At 37.8% G+C, this 20,074-nt stretch overlaps 1 protein-coding gene across 4 annotated transcripts in view; it reads right to left on the minus strand.

Moving 5' to 3' along the window:
• WDR7 (WD repeat domain 7) overlaps positions 1 to 20,074 on the minus strand; it is a 354,190-nt gene that overhangs the window by 199,703 nt on the left and 134,413 nt on the right. For all 4 annotated transcript variants that reach the window (XM_006055285.4, XM_044934616.2, XM_044934618.2 and 1 more), the window contains one exon: positions 4,954 to 5,067. In XM_006055285.4, coding sequence (XP_006055347.2) covers positions 4,954 to 5,067 — 114 coding nt within the window. The remainder of the gene's footprint in view (positions 1 to 4,953; positions 5,068 to 20,074) is intronic.

Below are 20,074 nucleotides of genomic sequence, written 5' to 3' on the forward strand. Positions count from 1 at the left end.
CTTTCAGTCAAAACAAATGTATAAACATTTTATGAACAGGGCCTCAGTAAATGGTAAAATTAACAAATCAATATTTAGTCTCAGACAAGGCATGCTTTCCAGCTCCATCTTAATATACTAGAAATGTTGACTTTGCTCTGTGAATCTATGTTAAGGTGTCAGTTTTATGTTGGTGACTTCAAAAAGCTGGATGGAACCACACAAATTTCATTTTACAAGTACACAATAATTATTTACATTATGAACACTAATTATATGTACAGTCTTAACATCACACTAGTTGTAAATAATTTAAAGAACAAATTGTAAAAGAACATTTAAAGAATACATGCTGATTTTTTTCCCTTATGGGAGATAATCTCTTGCTCTAACTTTAGAATAACAAGTTCGCCTTCTAGGCAGTAAGACAGGATAGTTGGCAAACGTCAGGCTCAGGCTTGCAATCCTAAGCAGTAAAGGTGGACTGTGACATCATCTCCCATTTCAAAAGAAAAGATGCCAAAGTTCAGCGAGTCTGAGACTGTGAGGCAGGTTGGGGTGGTGCTCAAGGTCACAGGTGGGCTCTGGAATGAGGCAGGACACATTCTCAGTCCCTTGAACATGAACTTCCCTGAGCACGTTTCCTCATCTATCTGAACAAATAACCAGAATACACTTCAAAGAAATGCTGTTAGAATCAAGAATAAAGCAGTTGGTACAAAGTTAACAACTTGATACTCCTTTCAAGTTTTCTTACCTTTCTCTATTTTTTCTTTATTCCATAGCATTTCTCATCCTTTTTATATAAATTAAATTTTACGAGAAAGTACAACAGATAGAGTCAACACGCCCACCCGAATTTATGTATCATCGCTGTACCCGTTGTGAGTGGCTCAATCTACCCACTGTGCTGCTGATCTAGCATCAAGTTGTCTCTTTTTGACAATGTCAGTGGCTCTTGACCCTTTATTGCCGTTATGTGGTCTCTTTGTGTCCTTGTGGTATTGAACAAAGGGTAGGACGCTGCAGCATGAGCCCCAGGAGAATACAGTCAGTTTCTTAAACGGATCCAGGCAGGTTTGTGAATGAAACCCGTCCAAAATTCTTTTAAAACTGATATTAAGGGAGGATGTTTTAAAATACAACATTTAGGGGATATATATCTCTTCATTCTCACAGAATGCTATCCTTTACCTCAATGAAAACCACATAAAAATAACCAAAATACTCACCCAAAAGGTCTACCTTAAAAAAATAGATTACAATTTGTCTAAAAACTTATATCAGTTTTTAAATGAGATTTACTTCATTAATATAATTATTACCTATTAATATTACAGTGAAAATAAGAACATGCTATTTACAAATATTGATTTTTTATATATAAACATTTAAACTGGAATATCAAAAATAAAAGTATACACACAAAAGCAAATGCACAGGTATAGAATATGTGTGTGACTCTAAAATTATAAATAATCCAGAAACAATCTTAATGCCATTCTTTGTACTTTCAAGAAAATACTACTATTATTGTTAAAATAGATTTTAAATATACAGAGTATTACAAAACCTGAAGGAATTCCTTTGCTGGGGGGCAGGGAGTATATTCCCCACGTATACTTTGTAATAATTTTTTAAAATGAGAAATAGGTTTTAATATTTTTTCTACATAAAATAATATTAATCTAATATTGTTAATATTAGATATTATTAATCTAACATGGCTTTGATATGCGATTTAAGACATTTGGCTCAAGGCAAGAGCCTGATAAGCCTTAGGCTGGATGCTAAGTAAAACTGAGGGTGTGTGTTGACCAAGGCACTACTGGCATTACTTTGTAGAGCCGATCAATAGATATTAGCTTTAAAAAGAGAGATTTAGAAAGAAGCTGCAGCATATTTTTGAAATGACAGGGTGAAGGTTTAAATTGTCTCAATCAAGGCTCAATTTTTTCTTCCCAGTTTTGCCAGCTGTTCTCTTCCAGTTAAGACTCTTCATTTCAAATAAATTTAATTAGTTCCAATTGATCATAGCCAACACTTACACAGCTTTATCCATGCTTCTTTACTTTTATACAGCAAACACTAACAAATAACAAAGACTGCCAAGCTCAGATCAAGGGTCACAAGACAATATGCATACCTCATTCGCTCTCACCCAGAAGAAAAATTTCAGCTTTGAAATTCTGCCTATAGCAAAAGCACTAAATTATACTGCATATTTGAATTGTTACCTTGGTCAGCTGTTGAATTCAGTTAATTGGAGAATTCAGCCTCAGATTACCACAAAAATAAAATTAATACAGCTATGCATATTAGCCTAGCTACAGCAGTCAAATAAGAATTCATTCAAAATATAGGCAAATATCTCTGTCACGATATAATTTCTATTTTATGAGGTGATATTACGAGAGCAATTCCTTTTAAATAATCGGGAAAAATCAGGGTTTTCAGGATGAATAGCTGAATTGGCCAGTTTTCCATTTTGCAGTACCTCTTGCACTCTACAATGCTGGTTAGCCTAAAATAAGATTATTCTGCTTGAAACAGGTTTCTCTCAAATGCACCTACCATATTTTTCATAATGCAATTTATATAGGATTCTAGTCAATAAAAAGAAATATGGTTTTCTTCTAAACCCTCACAAAAATCTATACCACATCTTAATCAAGTCACACAATCTAAAGGTAACGTGAACGACCCACAGGCTGCAGTGCGCTGGTTGCTCTGACAACATGTTAAGGAAGTCTTTTTCAGTTATCTAAATTCTTCGGATCCTGAGCATTCTTGACTCGACTACTCATGGCAGGAAATGAGTAAATCAACTGATAAAGCCATGCATCACATGCATTTAACTGAACTTCTTACAGATTAAAATATAGTTTATGTAGCATTAATTAACTCTCCAAACTAGATTTTCATTTTTAAGCTTCCTGATTTTTTTTTTAACAGTAAAATAAACACAGAGTCACGTGCCCTAACTCTGACTCGTGACTTCGGCAGAACATAGTTCATCATTTCAATGTACTGATTTAATAATAGTTACTTGAGTGCTCGAAAATTCAGCTTTTCTTCTGGAATGCAAAGTGAGATATTCTGCTATTGCAAAGGCAACTTCTATTATTTAAACCATGACTTTTTGCAGACAAGAAAACCTTTAAAATCTGAGGTAATAACCAAACATATCTATAATATTATTTTTTTTAAAGCAGTAAAAACTGAATAGAGCAAGAACTCATTTTAAAAAATCTACAAATTGCCTAGATGGGAGGGGAGTTTAGGGGAGAATGGATACATATATAGGAAAGGCTGAGTACCTTCGCTGTTGACCTGAAACTATCACAATATTGTTGATCGGCTACACTTCAATACCAAATACAAAGTTTAAAAAAATAGAAATAAAAAAATAAAAAATTTGCAAATGAAATGATATCTTCTAGTAGCTACTGAAACAAACCCTATAACTTACAGTATAAATGACTTTTAGCAAAGCTGGAAGTTTGAGAAATAACTTACATGTATATTTAAGATGGATGATATTTCTTAAATCAATGAACCAATACATTAAAGAGCAAGAGCCACCACCACCATCATCACATTTTTTGCTGAAAACCAGATGTTCCTTGATAAAGTCAACTACAGCAGCGGCACAGTCCATAGGTTTTAAATACAGGCTTTGAACATTTTCAAGAGAGAACAGTAGGCTTCTTCAACTTCGTCCCAGTGAAAGAAATTTAAGAGCATTCAGGTGATAACAGTAAAGAACGTGCCACACACAGCTTTAAGAGGAAAAAGGGAGGGAAAAAAGCCAACTTCCCTTTAGGTGTTTTTTTTTTTTTACCCCCTCTTCCTTTAATGACTGTTGAGAATTTTACTGACACTTTGTGAGCATGCTTCTTTTCAAATTATTGATTACTATTAATATTTCTCACTTCACAATAGTTATAGATTTATTTGGTCAGATTTTTTTTTTTAACCATCCACACCAAAATCAAGAGCTTATCATTCTTAATACCAATACAAATAGTATACTGGGCTTCCCTGGTGGCTCAGACTGTAAAGCGTCTGCCTACAACGCGGGAGACCAGGGTTCAATCCCTGGGTTGGGAAGATCTCCTGGAGAAGGAAATGGCACCCCACTCCAGTACTCTTGCCTGGAAAATCACATGGATGGAGGAGCCTGGTAGGCTACCGTCCATGGGGTCGCGAAGAGCCGGACATGACTGAGCGACGTCACTATAAATAGTAAACTAGGCTGTTTGTATCCTCTGTGCACTGAAAGAAACTGAGCCGAATGCATTTGCATATTCAGTAATCGACACTGCGCTAAGTCTATAAAAAGACAGGTTGAACATACTGCAGTGTGCGGCTTTCCTAAATTTTACCACATCTGATTATGTGATAAATAATACAGAGAAGAATGCTCAATACCCAAACAATGTAAGTAACTTTTAAAACAGCATTCATTTCTACCGTATAGGTAGAAAGAGTACCTGTAAGTTTCCTCAGGTAGCCTATGTTGCATGTATCACTATTACAACTTCAATATTTTCAGTCTATCCTAGGGCGTGCTGTAGTCCACGGGGTCTCAAAGAGTCGGACATGACTTGGTGACTGAACAACAACACGACTGTAACTGCAAAACCTGTCACAACACAAGAGGCGTACTCCTCTACGTGTTCCAACACTTCAGTAATGATCCTAGCCTCTAAATTAGAAGGTCCCTGGAAAATTGGACACACAGCTAGCAGGCTCACTGTTAAGGCAACAATGAGCAAACCTGGACCAAACAAACAGTTCTGCTTCTTTCTACTTCAAGATCAGAAAGGGCACTAAAGGGTCTCAAAAAACCAAGCATTCCATCAATGCAAGTTTCCATCCATGTACTTAGTCCTGCTATAAGTGACCTAGAAGCATTTTCCGATATCAGATAAAGTTCATCCAGATGACACTAAAGATGTCTCTTCTTACCAGTCGTGATGTCATCATCCACAAGGTCGTGCTCCTCCTCTTGGACTTTGGCTTCTGGCCCCGAGGCATCAGGAGCAGTGGCGATAGTCTGCATGGCTTCTGCTGAGACCCCCGCTAAAACAGAGAAGAAGAAGAGCTAGTTTATAAAAACTAAAAGAGAAGTGGACCAAAACCTCTTAAAGCGGTTTAATTTACTTACTGGATGAAAATGCAGTATGTTAAAAAAAAATACCATATATTCATCCAAATTAGGAAGAGACAGAGAGTAATGAACCAAATATGTGTGCTCTCTACTGCTTTATATGTATGTACATACATGGATGCAAACCATATTACTTTTAACCAAGATCTGGGAACAAAAAAACTCAAGTTGTAGAGTTTCGCATGCTTCCTTTCAACATGTTTACTAGTTATTTTAGTAGATTTAGACACAGTTATGCCTAAAAAAAAAGAGAAAACCTAGAAAGTGAAGGACTATTTTAAAAGTTTGCTTCTCTTTAATATTAGTTTGCTTGTAATTTGAGGGTTGGGAAGAGGGATGATGACAAAAGAGGGATTTGGGTTCCGGGTCTTTGAAAGAGACCTTAAATGTAATGCCCCAAGGGTATAATAGGCGGCACTAATGGTAAAGAACCTGCCTGTCCACGCAGGATACAAAAAATATGCAGCTTCAATCCTTGTATTGGGAAGATCCCCTAGACGAGGAAATGGCACCCCACTCCAGTATTCTTGCCTGGAGATTTCCATGGACAGGGGAGTCTGGCAGGCTACAGTCCATGTGGTCGCACAGAGCTGGACCCGACCGAAGCAACTTAGCACACATTCAAGAATTAGATGGAAGGTCCGACAATTACTGAACTGAAGGAAACTAACTGAAAGCTGATGAGGGCACCCAAAACTTCCATTCTCCAGAACACCTGAGAACTTCAAAGAACTTCCTACAAATGTCTTTTCCTAACTCACCTATTTTCCCATTCTAGATAAAACACAGATTTCCCCCACTATCTGGAAGTAGTGCATTGCTATGACAACAAAAGAGGGATACGTGTCCATAGAATCACATGACACTGAGAACTATCACTGCGAAGTCCTCCATGTATCTGTGGTTCCTCCTCATCTGTGGATACTCAACCAACAATGTTGGTTGGCTCATGTAATACTGTAGTACTTACTAGTGAAAAAGAACCACATGTAAGTGGGTCCACTCGGTTCAAACTAAGGTTGTTCAAGGGTCAACATACAAACGAAAATAAAACTACAGATCAGAAATTCTCATGAATTTAGACTCAAAAATCCTCAACAAAATGTAAACAAGTAGAATTCAACAACACTTAAAAAGAATCACGTACCATGACAAAGTGAGATTTATTCAGTTGGGAAGCAAACCTGGTTCTATATTCAACAACTCAACGCTATCCAAAATTTTAACAGACTAAAGAAGAAACAATCATATGATCATGTCAATAATTTGATAAAATTCAACATCATGATTTTAAAAACTCTCAGAAAAACAGAAATAGAGGAAGAGGGGGAACTTGTTCAACTTAATAAAGAGCACCTATTAAAAATGTAACATTATATTTAATGGTGAAAGACTGAATGTTTTCCTCCTATGATCAAGAATGAAGCAAAGATGTCCACATTGTTGCTCTTATTTGACACAGCATTAGAAATTCTAGACAGTGCAATTCAGTAAGAAAATAAAACATGTACAGTTTGGAATGAAGTGATCCCATTCAAGATAAAAACAACTGTCTACGTGGAAATTTAAAGGAATCCACAAAACAAACAAAGTGAGTACAGCAAGGCTGCAGAATACAAGAAAAAGGGCTTCCCTGGTGGCTCAGTAGTAAAGAATCCACCCGCCAATTCAGGAAACAGAGCTTTGGTCCCTGATCTGGGAAGGTCCCACATGCCTCAGAGCACCTGAGCCCATGCACCTCGGCCACTGAAGCCTGCACGCCACAGAGTCCGTGCTCCACAACAAGAGAAGCCACTGCGATGAGGCGTCCAGGCAATAAAGAAATGCAATTTTTAAAGAAAGAATACAAAAAGTATTTTAAAGATCACATTTCTGTACACTAGCAATGAACACATGGACACCTAATTTTTTAAAAATTCTATTAATAATGGCTCGAAAAGACTGAAATACTTAGATGCCAATTGAAAAAAAACATATACAGGAATTACATGCTGATATCTACAAAACACTGATGAAACATCAAAGAGGCCTAAATAAATGAATGGAGAGACATACCATGTTCTAAGTTGAAAGAGTCTATATAGTAAAGACGTGAAATTCTCCATATATAGGTTTAGTGTTAACTTCTATCAAAATCCCAGCATGATTTATTGGTATATATAGACAAAATTCTTCTAAAATTATTTAGAAAGACAAAGGAACTAGAATAGTTTTTAAAAATTGGAAAAAAATAAGGTAGGAAAAAAATCTGCCCCATTTCAACACTTACCATGGTTTTAGGTTCACAGACTAGAATAGAAAACCAGAAGAAAACACAGATATGCCCAATGATATTTGACAGAGGTGCAAAAGCAAATCATTGGAGGAAAGACAGTCTCTTCCATAAATGGACTGCTATAATGGAGACAAAAATATGAACCCTGACCTAATGCTCACACCTTTTATAAGAATTAACTCACAGTGAATCATGGACTTACATGTAGAACATATGACCATAAAAATTCTAGGGGAAAAAAAAAAAAGAAAACCCTTGATACCTGAGGCCAGACTTGACACCAAAAGCACAACCCATAAAAGGAAAACTGATAAGTGAACTTGATTCAAATTTAAAACGTCTGGACTCTCCCTAGTGGTCCAGTGGTTAAGAATCTGCCTGCCAACGTGGGGGACACGGGTTTGATCCCTGGTCTGGGAAGACCCCACAGGCTGAAGAGCAACTAAGCCCATGCAGTAAACTACTGAAGGCCCCACAGCTAGAACCCGCGCTCCACAGCAAGAGAAGCCACCGCAGGGAGAAGCCTGTGCCCCGCAACTAGAGAGCAGCCCCTGCTCACCACAACTAGAGAAAGCAAATCCAGAGAGGTGAAAAGTACATGTGTGGCTGCTTAGGACTGGGAGAGAACGTCCCTGGTGGCTCAGCGGTCAAGAATCCCCCTGCCAATGCACGGGACATAAGACCTGCTCGCAGATTAGATCCCTGGGTTGGGAAGATGCCCTAGAGAAGGACATGGCAACCCACTCCAGTATTCCTGCCTGAGAAATCCCATGGGCAGAGGAGCCTGGTGGGCTACAGTCCATGAGGTTGCAGAGAGTTGGACACGACTGAGCAGCTAAACAATAAGGACAAAGGGCTGGGAGGATGGGGGCAAATGAGTATTTAAACTAATGAGTCTTTGGTTTCTTTTTGTGTGATGAAGATGTTCTGAAATTGATTACAGTGATGGTTACACAATTCTGTGAATATGTTAAAAAAAAACAAACAATGGATGGTAGTTATAAGTGTGAATTCGATGGCATGTGAATTATATCTCAAAGAAGTTTTTTCAAAAGTGTGCTTTTCTACTATTCCAGATCAATGAAGAAATCCACACCCCTTTCTGTGTACTCGTTTGGTATGGTCTTTGCCATGAAGAAAACAGGGAGAAAAGAACCATATAGAACATTTATGCAAAAAAAAAAAGAATTCACCTGCCCAAAAAAAAAAAAAAAGAACATTTATGCAATAAGAAAACAAACTCCACCATGAATGTTTTTCTTGTGTCAGGAAGGCTAATGTTCCATTTTTAATTTAAAAAATTATATTGTAATTAGCCTCCAATTAAAATAAGTAAATTTATATTAAAAAAAATTAAACTATATTCCTCATTTTGACCATGCTTGTAACTCATCCTATTATTTCTTACAGTCAAATTTTCTGGGTTATTTTATTACCAATCAATTAAAAAAAAAAGATTGATTTGGATAATTCAAAATTCTATATATTTCATTTTTTTAAGGATCAGCTAAATATCTAAACTGCAGTCAAGGGGGGTAATGGGATGATAACAAAATACCCGAGAGTCCAAACTCTTGTTGGAAGATATCATAAGAGACACTGATAATGCAAAGACCAAATTACTAAAATCAATTCTCAAATACAAACAGCACAGATGATTTAAAACTAATTTTAATAAGTTTGTTTTAAGGAAATGATAGAAGTTTCTCCTTTTGAACTTTTGGACCATAGAGTTATGATAAAAGATGAGCAAAACCCATTACTGAACCTTTTTAAGCATGGTAATCTTTACCTACAAAAAAAGGAAGGGGGGATAATAACATTTAAAAAAAATTCCCCAAACCTAGGTATTTATAGTCTCCACAGTATTTAGTGACACTTTTTTACATTACTATCTTATGATAATAGGAGACATTCTTTATAAGGCAAAATTATAGGGCAGAAATCAAATCAGTGATTGCCAGAGGCAAGGGGTATGGTAGGAAGACTGACTATAAAATGGTCTAAGCAAATATTTAGAATAACAAAAATAATAAATATCTTAATTGTGATAGTAGAAATATGACTACCCACATTTGCCTAAAATTCACAGAACTGTACACTAAAAAGAGTGAATTTTACCATATATAAATTATACCTCAACAAACCTAACTATAAAAAAAAATACAATAGAAGGTACTACATCACTGTCACTAAAGAGAATTGAGGTTATATCAGAATACAATGCTATTTTCAATGAAACACAAGGACCAGAAGAAAAAAAAAATGTATTCCTTTCTTCCCGGTATTAAAAAGCTAAACTTTTTGAAACATAAAAGGCATTTCATCACTATCCACTATCAGTAAGATGATGAAAATATTCCTGAGAAATACTAGGATACCTACATCGAAGCTTTAGCTTCTTGCATATTTATATTACGCAACATTATAAGTACTGTCAATTAATTATACGGCGGTACTTTGCCATTTTTTTATGTGCTTGTTGTAGGTGATCTTATTTGTCAAACTATGCCATAAAATCTAAGACATTCACTTTCTGAATCTCTTCAAAATATCTGGCAGTAAACAACATCTCATAAAGGTTCAATAAATACATTGAGAATAGAACTCAATACCTTCAATCCCATGACACAAATTATGTTATTTAAATATACTATAAAATAATAGTAAGTTTGCTTTGATGAAAAAGATATAATAAAGAGATACAATTAAAAAAAAAGACAAAACATTAATGGGAAAATGTGAGGCATTTAAAAAACCAAATCCAGATTCACAAAATTAAAAAAATGAATGTAGATTATGCTGGAAATAGGTATTTATAAATGGGTTCTACACTGTGAATCAGGAGGAAAACAAGGAAAAACATGGAATGGAGCAGAAAAGTGGTATAAGTGTGGACACAGCAGAGGAAGGCAGGAGGCTGGGCTGTGGCACCAGCAAAAATAAAAAGCAGAGAGCAAGGAAGACTATGTGAGATCGCCACACCATCCAGACAAGAATGCTCAGACCACTGCTCGTAGTGAGAGATGCATGCAGACAACGTCTCATTTGTATGCAATATTTGTAACCACTTCAGAAAAACATTTTCAATGTAAATGTGGAAATACAGTTTTCAAAATCAACGAAATGAAACTGCACTTGCCTCTCCCCACCTGCAAAATCAGGGACAGTATTATAAAATTTATCTTTCAAAAGCTTATAAAGTACCTTTATGAACATTTTTTTCTATTGCCTAATACCCGAGTAATGACTAATGTGGTGAACTCTGAAGACTTCAGTGTCATGTGATTAAATGAACAAAGATTAAATACTAAATTTTAATAGAACAAAATTTAAAGCACAGCACTATAACCAATGTTGCAATATAAAACCATTTAAGTTCATTATAATATTATTATTCTATTGAAGATTAGATGAAAGTGAGACACAATATTCTTGGACTCAGAAAGAGAACTATATATCACAATATTTACAAAGATTAACAAACAGTGTATTTCTCTTTCCCATTGTAATACAGATTTCCACTGAGATTGAAAAACGGATCTAAAAGAATAGCAGGTATTTTTTTTCTTTAATCAGCCTTTCCCAACTGCAGTTTCCCAGTGCTCCAATTAAAGTACACGAGGCAAGAATCTGATACGTAGCTTTACTTTGAATAAAGTAAAATTTCACAGTGAGGAAGGGAGGAGGTGTGTATCTCGAGTTTATTTTCAGGCAGCAGGCTTGAATTTATTGGAAGCAGATCTCCGCAGTGAGTGACCGCACAGCTCCGCATTCCCCACGATCCTTATGACAGACAGACGGCCTGCCTCGCATTAATTCACTCCACACCACGTCTATCGATCCGCAGCCGGTTCCCTGGTCTCTCCGCACACATTGCCTGTCTGGCTGCCTACATCCACATCAGCACATACACACAAAGGCCAGAGAAAGATAACCTTTTGCTTTCCATTAAAGACACAGTATCCACTTTTCCTTCCCCAATAACACCAAAAATATAAAATATGGCAGTACAGACGTCTCAGACAAAAGCCTTCCTATAAAAAATGGTAGAGATATTTACCCCTAATTCTAAAGAGAGATCATTTCATCAAAACAAGTTGGTTTATTAAGGGCCAGAAAGCAATTAGAGAAAAGAAAAGTACAGTTAAAAATAAACAAAATGGCTTCAAGCCTGAATAAGAATGTAATAATCATCTGGTAACATAGGTTTTGATAGTTGCTTTTAATGAAATGAAATACAGTTTTTTCCAAGTTACCTTCTCTTTAGAAAACTGTTCTCACATGAAATGTGATTATAAACAATTCTGAAAGCAGCAGAGACATTTATTGAAATATACACAAGGAACAGAAAACACAATTAGGAAGGATACTATATCACCAGAACATTAACCTAAGTGGATAAAGCTTTATTATTCCTCTTTTGCAACAAAAACCTAAAAATGATCCATGGTAAAAATTACACCAAATACTTTTAATTCATTGCATGCACTTTTTCAAAGATTTCTGTTTGATTTGCAGGCTATGAGCTGACTCAACACCAATTTTGGTTTCAGAGGACACAATAAAATGAACATTTATTTTTCAGCCTATAACATGTTGAGAAACAAAGGCAAAACTGTACTCAAACATAAACTTAAAATAACAACCTATAACCAAAATTATATACCTCAGAACTGGGCAAAATATATCTTCCTGGATCAGAAAGTACCTTTGAAACCATTTGTGACTTTTGCTGTTTTTTTGCTGTTGCTGTTGCTAGGATACCCAGGCAGAAGTTATACCATCAAGTGGTAACAAAAAAGGTGCACTAAATATAGTACACTAAGCATGTTGTTTATAATCGTAACAAATTGCTTTAGAGATTAAAGAAAGGCAAACTGATGAAGGCTGTTAAAGCTAAAGATGGCTGTGACACAGGGAGTGAAGACCCAGGTGGACCCGAGATCTGAGGGAGAACGAGGCTGGCACTGCCCGTCTGAACAAAAAGCAAAGCCACGAGGGTGAGGAAGATGGGTCACCACGCCAAGTTCTCTCATCAACTTCAACGGCACAGAGCACCCAGGCCACTGCATACCAGACCCCTGCCACGAACTAGCTGTACCAGATGCTAGTGACACAAAGGTGAAAGATACACCCTACACTTCCAAGGAGCTCAGGTGTGAGCTAAGGTCATGGAGCCTCATGAACGAGATATGAGCACGAGGTGTAATTTGATTTGTGTTTTAGAAAGAGCTCTCCCAGGGCTCCTCTGGTGGCTCAACGGTAAAGAATGCACCTACCAGCGCAGAAGACACGGGTTTGATCCCTGATCCGGAAAGCTCCCACATGCCGTGCAACAACTAAGCCCGTGCGCCACGACTCCTGAGCCTGCTCTAGAGCCCGAGAGTCGCCACCACTGAGTCCACCTGCCCTAGAGCCTGTGCCCAACAACAAGAGAAGCCACCGCAACTAGAGATCAGCTCCTGCTTGCCACAAAGAGGGAAAAGCCCGCACAGCAAGGAAAACTGGCATCACCAAAATGAATGAATGAATGAATGAAGAGAATGCTCTCTCCTGGAACTAGGTGAAGAATGATTTGGAGGGACTCAAAAACAGAGCAATAAGGCCAGGGCAAACCTTTCTAAGGTAGCAAACCTTACTACTTGGAGCCCTACAAGTTCCCTAGAACTGCCAGGAGGAAAACGGAGGCCTCCTAGCTCCCAGACTTGACCTTTTATCTTGGGGGGTGTGTGCACGAGCACATTGCGGTCAAGTTTTCCTTTGAAGAAAGGATACCACTTTGTTCCAAATGTCTGAAAAGCACTGATCTCTAATTTTAAAAAATAAGGAGTGTATAAACAGGGAGAAAATCAAGAGCTGTTTTTATGGCGGGAGGAGGTTTGGACCCAGGGAAGGACGAGCAGGGAGAGCCTTCTGCCTGTTCTGGAATGACGGCTATGCTAGGTGGCGGTGGTGCTGTCCAGTCGCTAAGTCATGTCCGATTCTTTGCGACCCCATGGACTGCAGCACGCTATGCTAGCTAAAGGGGCTAAAAATGAAAAGGAGAAGACATAAGGACTTCAGAAAAACTTAGAGCTGTGTGGAAAATACAGATTTGCAAGTGAAATACAGCGAGCACTTTCTGAAAGAAAACAATCCCTTCCAGTCTGCTTGGGATGGGGTGAAGAAGAGAGCCTGTGTCAAAAAGAGCCTCACGGGAAGGAAACAGACGAGCTGCGTCCTAGAGCATGTGTGAGAATTTACATGGAATGACAAAAAGTGGAAAACAAATATTCCAGGTAAACAGGACAATATGCTAAACGACCCTGATGTATCTACAGAAGTGGGTAGCACAAGAACAGGTGTGTGGAAAGGCAAGTGAGTGATAATCACTTAGTCGTGTCTGACTCTCTGCGACCCCATGGACTGTAGTCCGCCAGGCTCCTCCATCCATGGGGATTTTCCAGGCAGGAACACTGGAGTGGGTTGCCATTTCCTTCTCCAAATGGGGAGGCATAAAAGAGGTTAAAAGAACAGTTCTGGTCAGAGTCCTAAAGACAATGAGAAGCAGGGGGCTAACAGAAAACACAAAACAGGAGAGGAATATGTCTTTATTCTTTAAGGCTCCAGCATGGCACTTGGAGAGAACAGGTCCACAGGTGGTAAGTATAATCAAGGCTGGGGTTGGTGGCCATGCAACGACAGTCACCAAGAACTTTAAGACGTGAGGTTTTAGGGGAAGTAAGGGTGAACCTTCAACTTCTCTTTCTCATTATCAGCGTAGATGATCAGTTTGTGAGGGGCCAGAAGGAGCTGTCTGAAGACAATTGTGACGGCAGAGAGTTTGATCTATACTTGCAGGCAGTCCCAAAACGCCAACCAGTGAAAAGCGACAGCTTCTGGCAATCCAGCCAAGCTGCCGTGTATCCTGGTATGCAACTCAGTGAAAACAAGACACGAGAGAGGGGTACATTACCTATTCAATTCAATACTGGATGCAAGCGGTATAGCCTTAGCACAGCACCTGAGATATAACGTGCGCTCAGTAAAGTGCATCATTAGCATCATTACCATTGCTTTTATTATTGCTAATTTTGGCTGACTTTATTAAATTATTTTCTTCTCTAGAAGTACTTTACTACCTTCAGTATCCAACACTCAACTTTTTTTTCTATTTGATGAATTCATTTATTTGTCTTTTTTAAAACATTTATTAAGCATTGCCTTCCTCTTGAGAACGATATTTGCAGACATCTTAGGATATCTGTTTATATATAGAAGGCACTTGAAGCCAGAAACAGAATAAATATTTACGTTTCAAAGAACCAATTTATCTTATGATTAGCTCTATTACTGCCAATCATACACACACAAACACACACACAGGAAAGCTTTTGACTTCTTAATCTCTTAATGCACAATGAATAACTGATTTGAAATACATGGGGCTCTTGTTTTAATATTATTCTAGTAGATGACATATTTAATTGGCAGTAATACATTATAAGATAATACAAAAGGCATTTGTGATATTCTAATAATTTCTCACAGTAATTAGCTTAGATAAATATTATGATGTGCTCTGACTTCATTATTTGAGAATGTTAAGTTCTTCTATAGATAACAAAAAAAACATTTGGATGGATGAAAGCCATAAGAAGTGCTAAGTATAGACGATAAATAAACAAGAGTTTGTGAGACTAGAGGCAAAATTCATGAGGTATATAAGTATGGATAGTAAGTTAATGAGCTGAAAGATATGCTATATGTTAAAAAGAACGAAGCAAGCAAGAATGCTACGTATAAACAAAAACAAATGGAAAGACCAAGTCATCATATAAATGGGAAGCTGTAACACTTCTCAAAGAAAATATCTGCAAGACCTTGGGTTTGCCAATGAGTTTCTAGAAGACTAAAAGCATGAGTCATGAAATATAACTGATAATTGGGCTTTATCAAAATGTAAAACTTCTGTAAATGATGTTCAGAAAATGAACGACAAATTTAAAGACTGGGGAAAAATATTTGAGAAGATTACACATCTGTTAAAGGATGTGTGTGTATATAAGGAACCCTTAAGACCCAACAATAAGAAAACAATCAACCTAAAAGGGAAAAAAAAAATGGGCAAAAACTCAAACATGCATTTTACCAAAGAGGATTTATGGATTGCAAGCAATCATGTGAAAACATGTTCAACGTCTCTAGTCATTGACATGACACCCTTGGTTGCTCAGCCATGTCCTATTCTTTGTGACCCCATGGACTGTAGTCCACCAGGCTCCTCTGTCCATGGAATTCTCCAGGCAAGAATACTGGAGTGGGTAGCCATTCCTTCTCCAAGGGATCTTCCCAATCCAGGGATCGAACCCAGGTCTCCTGCATTACAGGTGGATCCTTTACCATCTGAGTCACCAGGGAAACCCACTCACTAGTCATGAGGGAAGTGCAAATTAAAGTAACAATGAGATACATCTTAGAATGCCTAAAATAAAAATTTTTTTTAATTTTTTTAAAAAAGCCTAACTATATTGTGCTGGCAATGATACCGAGCAACAGTAAATATTAATACGATTTACTGCTGGCAAGAATGCAAAATGCTGCAGTTACTTTGAAAAATAGTTCGGCAGGGTTTTCTTTTATATGACACTCACATTTATCAAATGATCTAGCAATTCCAATCCTAGATATTTACCCAAGTAAACTGAAATCTTGTCTATACAAAATCCTAAACGTGAATAGTTATGCAACTTATTCATAATCACCCAAACCTAAGAACTCAGGTATAGCCATATAATGGAACACTATTTAGCAACAGAAACAAATGAAATATTGAGTCATGCAGTAGTTTGGGTGAACTTTAAATAAATTTTGGTGAGTGAAAGACACCAAGCCCAAAATGCTACATGTTATATAATTGCTATTTATACTGAATTTTGGTAAAGGCAAAACTGCAAGGATAGAAAAAACTGGTGGTTACCAAGGACTGGTAGAGGTGGGACTGACTGCCAAGGAAGTAAAAAGGAAATTTTCAAGGTGGTTGAAATATTCTTATGGCACTGTGATGGAAGATACCTGAACCTATTCATTGGTTATAACTCAAAAACCTATATACCCAAACAGTAAACTCTGTTGCTTGTAAATTTAAAAAATGATAATTAGAAATTTACAAGTATGTCAGGGGACCCAGAATACACTGCAGACTGTGACAAATGAACATAACTACACTGTAAGAGTAGGCATAACACCACAGAAGGATGTAAAGAAAAATAGGGACTTGACACTAAGCAGCTTTGCACAACAGGCCACAACCCTGCTTACTGTAAAGCTAAAGACAGAAAGAACTATGCACTAATACTGTGTTCTGGTTGGTAAACTGGTTTTTTCACAGAGGGATGGGTTAGCAGTTTTTAAACTACTTTTTCACGTCTACTAGGGTTGGAAAAAACAAGTAAATCTATCACAGATAATAAGAATCAGATTTCTCACACTCAGAGAAAGAAATTACAAATATGAAAAGAGGAAGACTAGGCTGAATCCTGTGGTAGTGGATTAAAAAGGATATGTATCAACCCATATCTATTTTAATAATATAGAGAGAAATAGGCAGATACAGAAATAATAATCATAGATATGTGGGTATACAAGAGCGGGTATGCACATATGTACTACCTCAGTCAGTTCAGTTCAGTCCCTTAGTCGTGTCCGACTCTTTGTGACCCCAGGAATAGCAGCATGCCAGGCCTCCCTGTCCATCCTGGAGTCATGTCCATCAAGTCGGTGATGCCATCCAGCCATCTCATCCTCTGTCGTCCCCTTCTCCTCCTGCCCCCAATTCCTCCCAGCATCAGGGTCTTTTCCAATGAGTCAACTCTTTGCATGAGGTGGCCAAAGTATTGGAGTTTCAGCTTCAGCATCAGTCCTTCCAATGAACACCCAGGACTGATCTCCTTCAGGATGGACTGGTTGGATCTCCTTGCAGTCCAAGGGACTCTCAAGACTCTTCTCCAACGCCAGAGTTCAAAAGCATCAATTCTTCTGAGCTCAGCTTTTTTCACAGTCCAACTCTCACATCCATACATAACCACTGGAAAAACCATAGCCTTGATTAGACAGACCTTTGTTGGCAAAGTAATGTCTCTGCTTTTGAATATGCTATCTAGGTTGGTCGTAACTTTCCTTCCAAGGAGTAAGCGTCTTTTAATTTCATGGCTGCAATCACCATCTGCAGTGATTTTGGAGCCCAGAAAAATAAAGTCTGTCACTGTTTCCACAGTTTCTCCATCTATTTCCCATGAAATGATGGGACCAGATGCCATGATCTTCATTTTCTGAATGTTGAGCTTTAAGCCAACTTTTTCACTCTCCTCTTTCACTTTCATCAAGAGGCTTTTGAGTTCCTCTTGACTTTCTGCCATAAGGGTGGTGTCATCTGCATATCGGAGGTTACTGATATTTCTCCTGGCAATCTTGATTCCAGCTTGTGCTTCACCCAGTCCAGTGTTTCTCAGGATGTACCCTGCATATAAGTTAAATAAGCAGGGTGACAATATACAGCCCTGACATGCACTTTTTCCTATTTGGAACCAGTCTATTGTTCCATGTCCAGTTCTAACTGTTGCTTCCTGACCTGCATACAGGTTTCTCAAGAGGCAGGTCAGGTGGTCTGGTATTCCCATCTCTTTCAGAATTTTCCACAGTTTATTGTGATCCACACAGTCAAAGGCTTTGGCATAGTCAATAAGGCAGAAATAGATGTTTTTCTGGAACTCTCTTGCTTTTTCTATGATCCAGCGGATGTTGGCAATTTGATCTCTGGTTCCTCTGCCTTTTCTAAAAACAGCTTGAACATCTGGAAGTTCACAGTTCACGTATTGCTGAAGCTTGGCTTGGAGAATTTTGAGCATTACTTTGCTAGTGTGTGAGATGAGTGCAATTGTGTGGTAGTTTGAGCATTCTTTGGCATTGCCTTTCTTTGGGACTGGAATGAAAACTGACCTTTTCCAGTCCTGTGGCCACTGATGAGTTTTCCAAATGTGCTGGCATATTGAGTGCAGCACTTTAACAGCATCATCTTTCAGGATTTGAAATAGCTCAACTGGAATTCCATCACCTCCACTAGCTTTGTTCATAGTGATGGTTCCTAAGGCCCACTTGACTTCACATTCCAGGATGTCTGGCTCTAGGTGGTGATCCCACCATTGTGATTATCTGGGTTGTGAAAATCTTTTTTGTACAGTTCTTCAGTAGCATTCTTGCCACCTCTTCTTAATATCTTCTGCTTCTGTTAGGTCCATACCATTTCTGTCCTTTATCGAGCCCATCTTTGCATGAAATGTCCCCTTGGTATCTCTAATTTTCTTGAAGAGATCTCTAGTCTTTCCCATTCAGTTGTTTACCTCTATTTCTTTCCACTGATAGCTGAGGAAGGCTTTCTTATCTCTCCTTGCTATTCCTTGGAACTCTGCATTCAGATGCTTATATCTTTCCTTTTCTCCTTTGCCACTTCCTAGTTCTATCCAAAACGAGGACCAAGAAGCAGTGAAATCCCAGTAGCAACAAACAGAACTGGTACCCAGATCTTAGTTACTAATACGTCCATTAAAGGCAGCCAGGGTGCCTGGGGAAATGACCTAAGACTTGGGTAGGGAAAAAAAAAGAGATGAGTGAGGAGCATGTTCTATGACAGAAAATAAGATGGTGCTTAAATAATCCACTGGGATCATATCAAAATTACACTGGGATCAACTTAAAAGAGCTCCCTATGGTCAATACTGGGATAATTCAAGCAACAAATCGGCATTATAAAAGGTCTATTCCTCAGCTAAGTGCCTGCTAAGAGCTTGGTGCTGGGTCATTTGGGGACAAAAAATAAGGTCCTGGACTTTTAGCCCCAAGGAAATCAAAGTGCAGAACTTACTACATGTATTTACTTTTATTGAACACATATATTTATTTATTTTTATGAACACTGTTAGTTCATTATCAAGACACACAAATCATGTCTCAAAATTGTAATTATATATGCATTCATGGACTATAAAGAAAGCAGTACAATGCTAAGCCTCAAAGAAAACTAAGTAAGCAGGTGCATGAAACGTTGCCTTTAGCCTGGAAACGTGACAAAACGGCATCAAACTGCTGAAGACATAAACATCCACGCACCGTAATGAGAATGATGCCTCTATACAAGTGCATCATTATTCTACTACACTACACTGATCAAATCTCACAATTCATTTTAAAGACTATTCATATCTAGCCAGTGATTTAGAGGAGGACGGAAAGTTGAAGTAACTAAGATAGCACCAATCATTACCTCTGGCAGGGCTTTTAAAGAAATAACTTGCAAACAAAGTTATAAAAAGAATGAAAAATGAGTCAGATGAATGCTAAGATAGCAAAGAAACTACAATGTGCAGAGACTATAAACTTTCATTTTTTAATGAATCCCACCAAAAACAAAAATTTAAATATGTCTTTGAATTAAGCAGCTATTCTTAAATTAGAAGTCTCATTTTTTCCCCCGTATCTGGCAGCAAGGGTTGCTAGAGGTGGGGAAGAACCAGGAAAGGAATTACAGAATCGCTGAAAATAAGCTATAATAAAGAAAGATGAGAAGATTAACAAAAGTACATCAACTACCCTTGCAGAGAATGCTG

The sequence above is a fragment of the Bubalus bubalis genome, chromosome 22 (genome assembly GCF_019923935.1).
Source record: "Bubalus bubalis isolate 160015118507 breed Murrah chromosome 22, NDDB_SH_1, whole genome shotgun sequence".
NCBI lineage: Eukaryota > Metazoa > Chordata > Mammalia > Artiodactyla > Bovidae > Bubalus > Bubalus bubalis.